The sequence below is a fragment of the Lepus europaeus genome, chromosome 8 (assembly GCF_033115175.1).
Source record: "Lepus europaeus isolate LE1 chromosome 8, mLepTim1.pri, whole genome shotgun sequence".
Taxonomy (NCBI): Eukaryota; Metazoa; Chordata; class Mammalia; order Lagomorpha; family Leporidae; genus Lepus; species Lepus europaeus.
Window position 1 is genome coordinate 48,938,232 of NC_084834.1, and position 15,434 is coordinate 48,953,665.

The 15,434-nt window shown below is 38.1% G+C and overlaps 1 protein-coding gene and 1 non-coding gene across 2 annotated transcripts in view; both read left to right on the plus strand.

The window, feature by feature from the left end:
• Positions 1 to 15,434, plus strand: part of SCLT1 (sodium channel and clathrin linker 1) — a 308,272-nt gene that overhangs the window by 190,630 nt on the left and 102,208 nt on the right. The window contains exons 12-13 of the mRNA XM_062199088.1: positions 8,964 to 9,141; positions 11,488 to 11,586. Coding sequence (XP_062055072.1) covers positions 8,964 to 9,141; positions 11,488 to 11,586 — 277 coding nt within the window. The remainder of the gene's footprint in view (positions 1 to 8,963; positions 9,142 to 11,487; positions 11,587 to 15,434) is intronic.
• LOC133766139 (small nucleolar RNA U13) lies at positions 8,210 to 8,313 on the plus strand. The gene has a single exon (XR_009866689.1). It is a non-coding gene; the product is annotated as a small nucleolar RNA U13 (small nucleolar RNA).

Sequence of the window (15,434 nt, forward strand, 5' to 3'; positions counted from 1 at the left end):
TTTGGAGACATTTAGAACATTGCAGGTGTGAACATGTCTATTTGATAAACTGTCAGTTTGAAAAGCTTTTTTTAGAAGGGGCTTGATAATAATCTGGTGGGCTTTAGGCCTTGTAAGTTAAGAGGCCCAGACCTATCTATCTCTTCACATGGGGTATATCCTAAGGGAGGTGTGAACCTCCTAGGGGAAGGCACTCTGTTGACTTTCATTACTTGGCTGGCCTGGGAGGAGAGCTGGCCAGGTAAAGGCAGGGGGCATCTCTAACAAGAAATTTACAGTTCTGCCTGCAATGTTGCTGACCCTACTTGACCATCCCCTCAGCTGCAGTGGTCACTTTGGAAGTTGGGCTGAGTGAAGGGCTTTTCAGCTTAGAGCCAATAAGATCTGTGGCTCTGACCTGGGCATCCTTCGACTCCAGGGCAGGTCCATTTCCAGTGATCCAACTCTTGGCAGAGCTGCCAGGGCTCTTCACAAGCTGACTTCTGCTGAAGCCCAGGCTTACCACATTGAAAGCCACTGCAGTGGACTGGCCTGTTGGGTCTCCTTGAGGGCAGATCACTGTACAGATCAGCCATTAATAGGCCTGCCACCCATTGCTTCTGATGCCGAGCTTTCTTTTCCTCCTGGTTTGTGTTAAAGCAGACCAGAGGATGCAAGTCAAGGGAGTGCCCATGTCCCATCTCTAATCTTCGGTGGCCTGAACTACAAGTCTCTAGTCACAGGCATGTTCTGTAGTAGTTTTTCTAAGGTAGACAATGCCCATGAGGAAAATTATATTCTCACTTTAAAACTTTCTTTCCCTTTGGTCTGAAAGGGAGGTTTTTTCTACTTACTGTATACTTCGCTGATGGCGAAGTGAATCTAGCTATTAAATTGTGCATCCTACAGATTCCTTCATAATAGAATTAGTTTCCTACCTTGAAGAGAATAGAGAAATGAAAGAACAAGTTGGGCTTAGAATAGAGAAATGAGGGAGCAAGTCCTAGATCGCTTGCTGACAATAGCAATATCACATGAATACTTAGCAAACCGTTTCAACCATTAGATAACAGCTTAAGAAAACATTTACCAGAAGGTCCAATGCCTTCTATAAATTTTAAGAATCATGTATTTGAAAACACCTCTTAAATATCTAACATGGTGTAGTTTGTTTAGCCAGTAAACTTAAGCACAACCATCTAAAATGTTTTTAGTTTCTTTCTACCAACAAGTCTAAAACAGATGATACACAGATTCAGGTCACACAAATTAAAATGTATCTTTGATTGATTTTAGCAGCTTAAATTTATGGACAATCTTATCTATAAGCCATTTAAAATAAAACTCTTAATAAAATTTCCCCATGTGGACATACAATATGTACACACATATAACATAGCATAATAGACCAATATAGCAATTTTAATAATAGCTTTTAAAATCTTTAACTCTTTTTGTAGATTGCCAATTGATTTGAATTGCTTTTTCTTTTTAGTAACCTCAGTTAACCATACTTTCTCTCAGTTGGTACTGTTAATACATTATCAAGCTGTACTGTTAATACATTATCAGATTATTATCAAGCCCCTTCTATCAGGTTCTATTTGCCTCTCAATCAGAAAACTTAATTGTAGCTTAGACAGCACCTTTCTTAGCTCCTCTAATAATGACTCTGTCCTTTGTTCTAGGCCCTGTCTAGTGCACTTGGGCCTCATTCCTTTGTAATCATAACCTCTACTCTACCACCAATGGCTCTACTCCCAACCTGTGTGTCCTGATGGTCCTCTTCCCCACTTAATGCTGTATAATTGTTCAAACCTGGTAAATGCCACTCTTAGGATCATTGGTTACTATCCTCACTCTGTCTTTTATGACCTTGTCTAAATATGATCAGAGTCGGCAAACTTGGAAGGCTTCCATAGCCTTGGCAACTCATGACGACAGCCTAGGATGGTTACTGGCGCCATAAACTAGAGTGTCAATTTGTTGGGTCAACAACAGGAGCCACTGTGCACTTGCTCCTCATGTGGGATCTCTGTCCTTAATGTGCTGTACATTGTGATTTAATGCTATAACTAGTACTCAAACAGTATGTTTCACTTTGTGTTTCTATGTGGGTGCAAACTGTTGAAATCTTTATACTAAATTCATCTTCTGTATATAAAGAGAATTGAAAATGAATCTTGATGCAAATGGAAGGGGAGAGGGAGCGGGAGAGGGGAGGGTTACGGGTGGGAGGGAAGTTATGGGGGGGGGGAAGCCATTGTAATCCATAAGCTGTACACTGGAAATTTATATTCATTAAATAAAAGTTAAAAAAAATTAAAAAAAAAATCTTTACCCAAACAAACCTAAATATTTGGGCACAAATCTAAATTTGATGACAGTTTCATGGGTAGACTATCCTCCCCTCCCTTCTAAAAAAAAAAAAAAAAAAAAAAAAAAAAAAAGCTTTTTTTAATGATCATCTATATTTCATGAAATCTTAATTTCAATAAATACCCACTACTTAAGCTTTAATTTTATTGTTTGTGATCGTTTCCAATGCCATATTTATGAGCCCTACGTTATTTGTCTTCTAAAAATGATCTCCCTCCCCTATCCTTTCAGATGATGAAGTATTGTGGGAGTTATGTCTAGGAAGACTGCTGGTTTGTGCATGCTTTGATATATAAAGCAGGGATTAAATGAATATAATTGCTTTAAACTGTGCCTTTGTGTTTTTTAATTTACTATTTCTTTTGAAATAAAAATATACAAGTACAACCAGGAAATCTTCATTTAGGTGACTGATAAAAAGTGATTTTCATTCCTACCATTGTTTCACATTTTGTTTGCCATCCCTACTCCTGTGCATAATAGGATACATGAATTTTTAAAATAGTGATGCAAAAATATAGTCCTGATTATAAGTGAAATAGAAGGTTGTACACCAGAAATTAGTGAAAAACTATGATTAAATAGAGGATATGGGCCAGCACCGTGGCTTAACAGGCTAATCCTCCGCCTTGCAGCACCGGCACACTGGGTTATAGTCCCCGTCAGGGCGCTGGATTTTATCCCGGTTGCCCCTCTTCCAGGCCAGCTCTCTGCTATGGCCCGGGAAGGCAGTGGAGGATGGCCCAAGTGCTTGGGCCCTGCACCCGCATGGGAGACCAGAAGAAGCACCTGGCTCCTGCCTTTGGATCAGCGAGATACGCCTGCCACAACAGCCATTGGAGGGTGAACCAGTGGCAAAAAGGAAGACCTTTCTCTCTGTCTCTCTCTCTCTCTCTCACTATCCACTCTGCCTGTGGGGGAAAAAAAAATAGAGGATATAAGGTCTTGGAAGTAAAATGAATTTGAATTTGAACTTGAATATTGCATGGTTTAATTACAGAAGGACTACATGATGAAATTAATATTTTATAAAAATTGATTTGATATTTTAAAGTGATGCTGTCTGGCAATAATCATATAAATTGTTAGAGTAAGAGATTTTGATATTTAAAGGAAAGCAGAATTGCTTTGATTTCTTGATTTAATACATTTTCTATCTTTGTGTATTGGAGAAGTAACCTACTTAGTCGTAGTTTCATTAGGATTAAATGAGGTAAGAATGCATGAAGGATCCAGGGTCAAGTTTATTATTTTACTTTCCTGAATCATCACCTTCTTTCAGACTAAAAATAGCCTCTTCCAAGAAAAGTTTTATTTTAAACTCTTATATTTTATAAGATTTAGCATTTGACAGAATCAATTGGTTTTTGTAAGCAAGTTAGTCTAGTTATAAGACTAATGAATTATAATTATTCACAAAGATGAAATTTTTGGCTGTTTCAATAATCTTAATGAAAGAGACAAGAGATGATTGGTATAATAAAATGTTACAAAGACTAAATTTTAAATATTTTCTACGATTATTGCAAAATGATTTTTATAAGGGTTTTTTATTATTTTTTAAAGATGTATTTATTTGAAAGGCAAATTAACAGAGATGGGTAGAGACAGAAAGAGATCTTCCATCCACTGGTTAACTCCCAAATGGCCACAATGGCCATGGCTGGGCTGGCTGAAGCCAGGAACCAAGCACCCCATCCAGGTCTCCCACATGGATGGCAGGGGCCCAAGTACATGGGCCATCTTATAGCAGGGGTGGGGAACTTTTCTTCTGCCAAGGGCTGCGGTGACTTCCTCGTCACCACCGGAGAATTAGGCAGGCTGCCCGCAGCTTGCCTTGGCCGAGGAGGGGAAGTGCGCCACCTGCCACTCAGCTTCCCCAAACCCTGGGGGACAATCAGATGCGGTGGGGAGCCCAGTGGAAGCAGGATCTCTCACTTTATTGTAAAAGGGAGGTGTTTATATAGCTACTGTACAGAGTGGATGCAGGCAAGGGGTGGGGTGATGTGATGCAAAAGGGTTTTAGCCACTCCTGTTATACCACCTTAATGATCTTTAGGCAAAAGACCCCTGGGGCTGGGTCATTTAAGCCAGGGATTTGAATCTTAAAGACAAGTCTTCAAACACCAGGCAGGCTCAGGAAGTTCCTCTAGCCTTTCCGGATTCAGTCTCCCCCATAAAGGGCCATTTGGATGTTCGTTCATAGGCCTTCAAAATTAAAAATTATCTTGTTATATGGATTTATTGAATTTCAAGTTCCACCTCTGCTTGCCCTGCCAGACCAAATAATTTCACAGGCCTTATATAGCATTCTAATATGGGATGCCAGTAACATAGCTGGTGGCTTAGCCACAACATTAGCACTTTATTTATTTGTGAGCAGAGAGATAAATATGCAAAGACAGCTCCAATCTACCTGTTCACTCCCCATATGCCCACATTGGCTAGGGCATATGAGCTGAAGACAAAGCTGGGAGCTGGAAACTCAGTCCATGTCTCTTATGTGGGTGACAGGAAGCCAGATACTTGAGCCATCATCTGTGCCTCCCAGGGTCTGCATTAGCAGGAAGTTGCAGTCAGGTGCCAAAGACAGGTATCAAACCCAAGAACTCCAGTATGGAATGTGGGTATCAATAACTGGCATCTTAACTGCTTGATCAAATGTGCACCCCTGATTTGCCTTTTTAAAAATATTTGTTTTGACTGAATAAAACTGTTAATTATTGTATCAGTTCTATACAGAAAAGTTTTTAAAAATTTTTTAGTAAGGGGGCCAGCGCTGTGGCGTAGTAGGTTGGGCATCTGCGTATGGTGCAGGCATCACATAATGCACACTGGTTGAAGTTCTGGCTTCTCCACTTCTAGCCCAGCTCTCTGCTGTGGCCTGGGAAAGCAGGATGAGGATGGCCCAGGTGCATGGGCCCCTGTACCTATGTGGGAGACCTGGAAGAAGTTCCTGGCTCCTAGCTTCAGATCAGCACAGCTCCAGCCATTGCAGCCACGTGAGGAATGAACCAGCAGATAGAAGACCTTTCTGTCTGTCTCTCCCTCTGTGGCTTTGCCTCTCAAGTAAATAAATCTTTTTTAAAAATTTTTATTAATATAAAGAAAACAGATGTATGCATCCCATAGGTACAGTTCCAAGGAGATAACTACAGTTCTCTCACTCCCTCCAGTCCTCCTCCCTCCCTCCCTTTTCTTCATCAGTTTTTGTATATATGTCAATTAGCCATAAATTGGCTCTATTTATTTTTTAATTTATTTTTTATTTATTTGAAAGACAGAGTTACAGAGAGAGGTAGAGGCAGAGAGAGAAGTCTTCCATCCGCTGGTTCATTCCCCAGAGGGCCGTAATAGTAGGAGCTGAGCTGATCCAAAGCCAGGAGCCAGGAGCTTCTTCTGGGTCTCCCATGTGGGTTCAGGGGCCCAAGGACTTGAGCCATCTTCTGCTGCTTTCCCAGGCCATAGCAGAGAGCTGGATCAGAAGTGGAGCAGCCGGGACTAGAATCAGAAACCATATGGGATGCCGGTGCTTCAGGCCAGGGTATTAACCCGCTGCGCCACCACCCCAGCCCCGCTATTCATTTTTATTTTTTATCAAAGGAAGCTTATATACATTGTTTAAAAGTCATGTAAAACCATAAAGAGGCCGGCGCCATGGCTCAACAGGCTAATCCTCTGCCTAGCGGTGCCGGCACACCAGGTTCTAGTCCCAGTCGGGGTGCTGGATTCTGTCCCAGTTGCCCCTCTTCCAGGCCAGCTCTCTGCTATGGCCCAGGAGTGCAGTGGAGGATGGCCCAAGTGCCTGGGCCCTGCACCCCATGGGAGACCAGGAGAAGCACCTGGCTCCTGCCTTCAGATCAGTGCTGTGCGCCAGCCGCAGCGCGCCAACCGTGGTAGCCATTGGAGGGTGAACCAACAGAAAAAGGAAGACCTTTCTCTCTGTCTCTCTCTCTCTCTCACTGTCCACTCTGCCTGTCAAAAAAAAAAAAAAAAAAAAACATAGAGATTGTAATGAAAAATGAGTTTCTTGTTGATAATTATCTCATTTCTTCACATAACAGCTTTTCTGTGTGTATAATATTAGTTCAATGCTAAGTGTTCCATGAGAGCTCTAAAATGCCTCTCAATGTGGTTCCCTGCATCAGACCATTGAAATTCCATCTTTGTCTTAGAGACATTTATTTTTCTTGGCATCCTCTGCTCCAAGATTGGCTGTTCCCTAGGACTTAAGCAACTATCATACCCAAACTTAAATTTACCATAGTCTTAAAATTTCCTCATTGCCACTTCTTTCCTTCCTGATGGAAGCTCTGTTTTGCATAAGGAATCTGTTATTGACTGCTTTTTAGAATAAGATACCAAGAAGCTGATGGGAAGCTAGGTGAACATAGGTGAGCCTGCAGTGTGGCAGGCATATAGTATTAGATTGAGGCATTGGGTTAACTTTTCTTGGGAAATCCCTGAATATTCCAATCTGAGGGTACTTTCTCTTGGGTCAGTTTCTCCAGGGCAGGATTATCATTCTTCTGCCTTGGAAGGAGTTGGAAGTTCAAAAGTCTTCTGAGTGCACTTTAGAAACTCAAGAGTCTATGAGTAGTAATATTTAATATGAAAACTTACTGAATCCCCCAGGTTTTAGTATGTCTTTTCCCTCTCAGCTCTACTTAGAATGACAGCCTCTTTCTGTACAGTTACAGATATGTGGGATGAATCTGTCATTTAAAAGGAAGTCTTTTTGGCAGTATACCATATTATTATCAACACTGAATGCTGGCCGACTAAATTCGAATTCTGGTTTTCCAGTAACCTAGATATATAACCTTAAGCTTAGCCTTTTTGTGCTCTAGTTTCCCCATCTATAAACTACTCCATTGCCTTGCTGAGAACATGAGGATTATCTGGCACAAAGAAAGTTCTATACAAGTGTTTGTTATTATCCTGCTGTTATTTTTGTGAAGAGGAAACGTGGCTCAATTTCAGCAAGTTGACAGAAAGTAATCCTCTAAAATGTGACTGTAGAGCATATAGAAGTACCTTTATGAGAATAAGAATAGCAGTAATACATCTTTTGTGTTACAAAATAGTGAACATCTATAAATTATGAAGCTGATGAGCTGAATATTCTTTGCCAATACTTCGAGCACCACTCTACCTTCTCAGAGCCAAATAAATGACTGATGAGGCTGCTGAACTGAGAGGGGCTTTTTCTAACATTTAGTGTGTGTGAAGGGAAACCTTGACTGAGGATTGGAATTCATAGAATCCAAAGGAAAGCTTCTCCACTGAAACCCATGGGTTCTTGGGAGATGAAACTAACATATGTACTTCATTAGTCCACCTGCTGTGCTGGCTCCCAAGAGGTCATGGTGAAGTGGAAAGGGTGAACTGATGCTAAATAAAGTGTAAGAACTCCCAGAATTAGGGATGCTTCCTCCTGGTGCCTCAGTAAAGAAGGCAGAGAATGCTTCATTTCCCACCACAAAGGCTTTTACCAAATTAAGGTGATGTGGATAATGTCATGCATATGAATCGTTACATTAAAATATGAGAGGATTGAATTCCATTATAAGGCAGAAACTTACAGATTTTGTTCAAAATGTAAGGCCCAATCATATGGTATTTTAGAAAAACACCTAAAACACTGACTAAATGAACTAGAACAAAGATCTCAAAAAAGAAAAAATATAGATGATTTATTTTAAATTTAAAATAAAGATATTAGTGGAGCAATATCAGCAACCATAGACAAAAGAAAGCAACAGTGACAGTATAAGTATCCATCAATGTGAAATTTAATGTAAAAGCCATGAACAGAACAAAGAAGAAACTTAGATAACGAAAAATGGCAATGTTTTATGTGGTTCATAAGCATGATGATTGGTTTTACATGTCTGTGTGAGATGTGCCTCCCTGTAAACCTTGTTACAATGTCAACACAGTACCCACCTTATGTGAAAAAAGACAAAAAGGAAAAAAGGGGCGTCTTATGGAAACAATACAATATTAGTAAACCTAAACATTAAACACAATGAATAACTTGGCAGCTAAATATATGGGTACTTCAATTAGTTGGGCCCACCTAGGAGACTCAGATTGAGTTCTTGGCTGTTGGCTTTGATCTGACCCAGTCCAGCTGTTGCAGACATTTACCAGCAGGTGGGAGATTTGCTCTCACATTTGTACTCTCTCCCCCTTTCAAATAAAGAAAAATAAGTAAAAGTTTTTTAAAAGAGGAAAAAGAGACCATGTGAGAAAAAACTCATTCTTTAAGAATTAGCTTTATAACATTATCATGTAACTATATAATACAGAGTGAGACCATACCAAATGTTGAGTCAGAATATCCAGGATGTTTCAACCCCACTGCTAATTAGCGCACCACCTTTATGAAATGTCTGGCATCTCTGAATATATTTGTTATTCTTTAAAATGAAGATGATAAAACCTGCTTTACAGAACTGCAGTGAGAATCAAATGAGAAAACATGTATATGTGAAAGTTACTGGCATAATATCTGTCATGTATTAAATGCTCAGTAAATCTCTTATCTCCCTCCTTCTTCTTAAAAATGTTTATTTCACCATGTGATTATTAATTTCTAGATTATGTGTGTCAATTGAAGAAGCCAACCAGTTAAGAGCAGAAAAGACACATCTGGAAAAACAGACCAGAGAGCTACAAGCAAAGTGCAGTGAACTAGAAAATGAGAACTATGAAGCTATTATAAGAGCCAGAAATAGCATGCAACTCTTAGAAGAAGCTAACCTTCAAAAAAGTCAGGTACAAAAATTAGTAAACATGTTTATAATAAAATGCCCAGTATTATTCCCCATATGACATACAAATAAGGAAATAAGTTACTGCAGAATAAGTGCATGAAAATGAGATTGCTATGCTCACCACTAGTTGACATACTATATTCTTGAAAGCAAGGCTTAATATCATAATATATGGTAAAATATCAATCTTCTCCCAAAACTAGTATATAAATATCAAATTATTTTTATTTTCCCAATCCCTGTGTAACTGATTTTCATCCCCTATAGTCATAGTTTTTAAAAATCTGTTGTAGTAGTTAACTGCTACATACCAATATTTTATTTAGTTGAATAAGATGAATCTTATTCAACCATAATTCCCATTTATCACCTACACAATTATGCTAATAGAGCAGATGTTTAATTGACAGAATTAAATTTATCTTTAAACATTTTTTGGCTGGAGTCTTCATATCACTGTTCTTTGTTTAACATTTAGGATACATCACATACCATGTTTCTTGTCTTATACCACTTCCATGTGAATAGGTTATAGTTTATGGAAGTCACAAAGTAGATAGATTTGTTTTTACTATTGCTGCTTCTCTTATGTAGACCTCATTAAATCATTAATTTATTTACCAACATTTATTGAACACTTAGTATATACAGAATACTCTGCCAGGATATATGGGAGGGAGGATGGGAATGCTTTGTTTTATTTATATTTCCTTTTTCACACCATAGAAGATTTTGTATGAGACCAACAAGAGACAGAACAAGCTATACATTGGATATTAAGAGGCTAATAAGACATAAAAATAGTTATATAAAACCAAATCATCAGAATGCTAAAACACCCTAGCTTACAGTGTGTATTTCCATCTGTGATCTCAGTACTCTTTAGGATAGCTAAAAGGCACATTTTTCTTGAGAATTGTTCTGAATTTGTAAGTTAGAAAAATTAAAGCCAGGACAGAATTATTTCCACTTTCTAGGCTCAGTTGTACAAGCACTGTTACTGTCAGATCAATAAAAAATGAACATCTTGTGTAGGGCACAGTAACAGACAGTAGTAGGGATGCTAATTGCCTATTCCCCAAGAAGCTCTCACTCACATTTTAGTCAACAGACCTTCATGGAGGATGTCTATGACTGTAATAGTAAACTCCCTCCTGACTCATGGCTTAATTGCAAGGGGTTCCCATCTTTCAGTTGCTTGTTCAAAGTCAAGGGTTCTCTGCCAGTACTACAAAAAAGCAGGAATGTTTCCTCATTATTCATTGTCCCCCTCAAAATTGTTACATCAAAACAGCTATAATTTCTCACTAGCTTACTCAGTTAGTGTGCAAAAAATTTAATTTTTAAAAAATAGGTAAAAGTACAACTGCTGTCTTTAGAAGATATGGTGAAAACAGAATCCAGGACCCTTGCTATCTATTGATGAAAAAAAGATTCAGTTTGGCCTAATTGAAAGAGTACTAAACTAAGAAAGATGTTCAGGCTAGAGATGTAAATTTTGGAATTCTTAACATGTAAATGAAATTTCAAACCATGATATCTGACAGCACCACTAAGGGATGAACATATATAGAGAACAGGACCAAGAACTAAGCCTTGGGTGGTACATTAGCAGGTTCAGAAGTGGAAGAATCAGCAGTCCAGACTGAAAAAGTAATAATCAGTAAAGTAAGAGGAAAAACAGGTAACTGTGATTTGCTGAAAGCCAAAAAAAAGTAAAGCAAGGAGAAGAAAGTAATCAGTTATCTCAAGTGTTGCTCATAAGTAAGATGAGGACTGAAAATTGACTCACAGGTAATCAGTTTAGAGATCATGGTGGTTTTAGCCTGGTTGGAGGGGATGTAAGAGAGAATGGGAGGTAAAGTGTTGGAGATGAGTAAATTTCAGAGGAGTTTTGGTCTAAGAGAGAAAATAGGAGATCTACAGTGATCAAGGTCTGAGGTGATGTGAGATGATGAGGTATAACTTTGTATAATATCAAAAAATGGAAAAGGGGAAATCCAAAAAATTTTTCCAGAGATACAATACCTACATTTGAAGACTGACTTTTTTATAAGGACTTGAAGGAGGGAAAAAAAAAATCAAAAATCTGTCTAGGATTTCAGGCCATAGAGATTATTGGAGTAATGGTGAAAAGCAGCTAAAATAGATACCAAAGAAAAATAACAAACTTTTATTTAGGACACCGGCAGGTGAATAAGTTAGGAAAAATAAGTGTTCTTAAGCAAGATATTCAAGTGGAATAAAATGTTACTCTAAAGAAAATGATTAATGGATAGGTTTTTACCATTTATCCTCTTCATTAATAGTGATGTGATCTATAACCTGAAATGATTATTTTCTAAAGGCTCTGCTTGAAGAGAAGCAAAAAGAAGAAGATATAGAGAAAATGAAAGGAACAATTTCACGACTTCTGCAAGATGCTGCCCTGAGAACCAGTAAAGAAGTAAGGGGTTTTTATTTTATTTAGAACTCAAAATTTAATATCCCAAATTAAAACTAAATGCTACCTAAATACTTAAATGTAATCATGAAATATTTGCCTGCATATAAGAACTATAAATGAAATTAACATAACCGGTTAAAAATGAATATCCCTTTCCTTTGAAATGTGCTCCTTTAGGATATTGAATATACTGTATACTCCTCCACTGGCTAAGCTGGACTGATCTGAAGCCAGGAGCCTGGAGCTTCTTCTGGGTCTCTCACATGGGTGCAGGGGCCTAAGCATTTGGGTCATCTTCCATTGCTTTGCTAGGAGCACTAGCAAGGAGCTGGATCATAAGTAGAGCAGCCAGGACTCAAACTGGCACCCATAAGGGATACCAACACTGCAGGCGGCAGCCTTTACCCACTGTGCCACAGCACCATCCCCAGGAATCTTTATTTTCTACACTATATATTTCTACAATGTTTAGGAAGGATAGGTATTATTTTTATCAAAAGACATGCTGGCCGGCGCCGTGGCTTAACAGGCTAATCCTCCACCTCGTGGCGCCGGCACACCAGGTTCTAGTCCCGGTTGGGGCGCCAGATTCTATCCCGGTTGCCCCTCTTCCAGGCCAGCTCTCTGCTATGGCCCAGGAAGGCAGTGGAGGATGGCCCAAGTGCTTGGGCCCTGCACCCGCATGGGAGACCAGGAGAAGCACCTGGCTCCTGCCTTCGGATCAGCGAGATGTGCTGGCTGCAGCAGCCATTGGAGGGTGAACCAACGGCAAAAAGGAAGACCTTTCTCTCTGTTTCTCTCTCACTATCCACTCTGCCTCTCAAAAAAAAAAAATGCTATATAAATATTTGTTTATATATTATATCTTATAAAACATGTATTATTATATTCATTTATATTTTAAAGTGTTAAATGTTTGAGGAGAAAGATATATTTACCCTCATTGGTCACTACACAATGCATATTTTGTAGCAATTATATATATATATATACACATATATATATTTCATGTGGTATTATATACAAATTTTATATCATGTTAAAAATTTTAATAAAAATATATTTGAAAAAGTTTTTATTTAAAATTTTTATCTGCACTGACAATAGTTTCCCTTTGTATTACAATTTGATGACATGTCCTCCAACTGTGTAGAATTAACCTGTTGAACTGAGGATAACTTACAGGTATATATTTTTATTTACTGAGGAAGACAGTGGACAAAATGTCACATATATCTCTCCCAGCTGAAAAATTAAACAAAAATATAACAATAGCTTATTTCTTTAAAATTTGAGAATAGTTCACTTCTCAGATTTCATGGAAAAAGTTGATTTTTATTTTAAACCATAGCTAGTGTCAACATTGGCCTTTTCTCCTATTTCTTATTCATTTTCATTTCTGTTTATAAATATCCCCACCATTCTTAAAATTATAGAAAAATGTAAATAGAAAGTGAGATTGGAGTGAAAGAGGGTTATTAGTCCCTTTATAGACTTCAGAGCCCCAACCACTGTACATTACCTCAAAGGCATGCCTTTGCTTAGTTAACAAAGGTTTATACTTTTGTTACATTACATGCTCACTCTTGAAAATTTCCCATGATCTTTAAAGCATAGAACTTCACTTATAATATAACATGTGTCAGTGGTTCTACAATCATTTTTTTTTAAAGATTTATTTATTTACTTGGAAGTCAGAGTTACACAGAGAGAAGGAGAGGCAGAAAGAGAGAGAGAGAGAGAGAGAGAGAGAGAGGTCTTCCATCCACTGATTCACTCCCCAGAAGGCCACAATGGCTGGAGCTGTGCTGATCCGAAGCCAGGAACCAGGACCTTCTTCCAGGTCTCCCATGTGGTGCAGGGGCCCAAGAACTTAGGCCATCTTCCACTGCTTTCCCAGGCCATAGCAGAGAGCTGGATCACAAGTGGAGCAGCCAGGACTCAAAGCAGCACCCATATGGGATGCCAGCACTGCAGGCGGTGGCTTTACCCACTATGCCACAGTACAGCCCCTCTACAGTCATTTTAAAACATCGAATAGTTTAAAAGCATGACTAGTTTGGAGGGAGGGAGGTTGGAGGGGGGAAGCCACAACAATACAAAAGTTGCACTTTGTAAATTCACATTTATGAAATAAAAAAGGAAAAAAAATTTTAAAAAGCATGACTAGTTTAATTCACCTGGATTTTCTAGCATTATTCTTAGAATATTTCCATATATCTGACTATTGTCATAAACCCTGAAGTCAGATGTATCATTTCTAGGTACTAAAAAGAATGCTTTTCTGAAATGATGTGATAGGCAGACATGACTAGCCTGATAAAAAACAAAATTTTTATATTGCAGAATCATTCATAGCTTCGTTATTCTGCACTCAGTCTTCCTCATCTGTAATGCCAGGATCCCAAAAGGATGCCAGTTCATGTCCCAGCTGTTCCACCTCCAATCCAGCCCCCTGTTGATGGCCTGGTAAAAGCACTGGAAGATGGCCCAAATTCTTGGGGCCCTGCCACACACATGGGAGACTGGATGAATTGCCTGGGTCCTGGCTCATGTCTTCCTGGCCCAGCTGTGGCCATTGCAGCCACTTGTGGAGTGAACCAGCAGATTGAAGAACTCTCTTTCTCTGTCTCTCCCTCTCTCTCTCTCTAACTCTGACTTAAAAATAGATATGGTTTTAAAAAATAAAAATAAATAAATGTTATCTATTATGATTACTGACCCATAAATAAGGCAAATTGATTATTAATACAGTTATTCTTAGGCAAAGTTTATATAAAATTATAACATAATAGTGTTAAAATAGATCTTTATACGTGTTTGGCAGTTATCTTCAAAAACATAACTCATTAGTTAACTAAGTAAAGCATATAGCTGAAGAAGATTATACATCATGTAATGCATATACCTAAAAAAGATTATGCATCATGTTTTGGAAATAGTCCATTTATAAGAAACTAGAAAATTCCCAAAAAGCTTTCAATCATAGAAGTTTACTAATGACATATCATTGGCATCAGTATTATTCCTCACAGTCCTTTGAAAAAGTATGAATAGTTACTAGAAAAAAAATCATTTGAGCTAACCTGATGTTATGACTAATTCTTCTGTATCCCCTGTGCACATAAATTGTACTGCTTCAAAAGATATTTCAATGTCTATTCAATGAGAGTGTTTTAAAAGTAATCTACTTAGCAGTGGGATATGATGTGCATTATAAAAATCCTCTTATTTGTGAAACAAAGGTACCTTAAAACTTACTAATTATGTTTTCAGTGTGTGATTCTGGTTTTCTCTTGACTGGTTTCTGGCAGCAGTTCTCAAAATGTTGTTCAGAGTCTGGAAGGTCACACCTACTTTCATGATTACAATAAGATGTTGTTTGTTTTTTTTTTTCCACTTCTTTTCTCTCTCACAAGTGTGCAGTTTTACTTTCCAGAGGCAGCATGATGTGACAGTACAACAGGTTGAATATCAAAGCAGATACAAGAATCTAGCTATCCTCCAATTAGTCAGACATTAAGAAGATTTGTAAGAACAAAATAATGCCAGCCTTCTCAAAGATTTCTTCTTTTAGAAATTATACATATTTTTCATTAAATTATTTTTGCATTAGCAGGTAATAATTTTGACTATTGCTTTTAAAGGATTAATAAGTACTTGTTTTACGTTCCTATTTTTCTAATATGGTAAAATATTGATAGAAAAAATATAATAAGCAAAACCTCTTCATTTTTAGTATAATATAATTTTAAAACCAAAAAGTTTGTCAACTTCTCTCTTTTCAGATAAACCATCCTATTCTGCTCTCATGATAAATTCTTGGCTCTATTAGTACATGTGTGTTT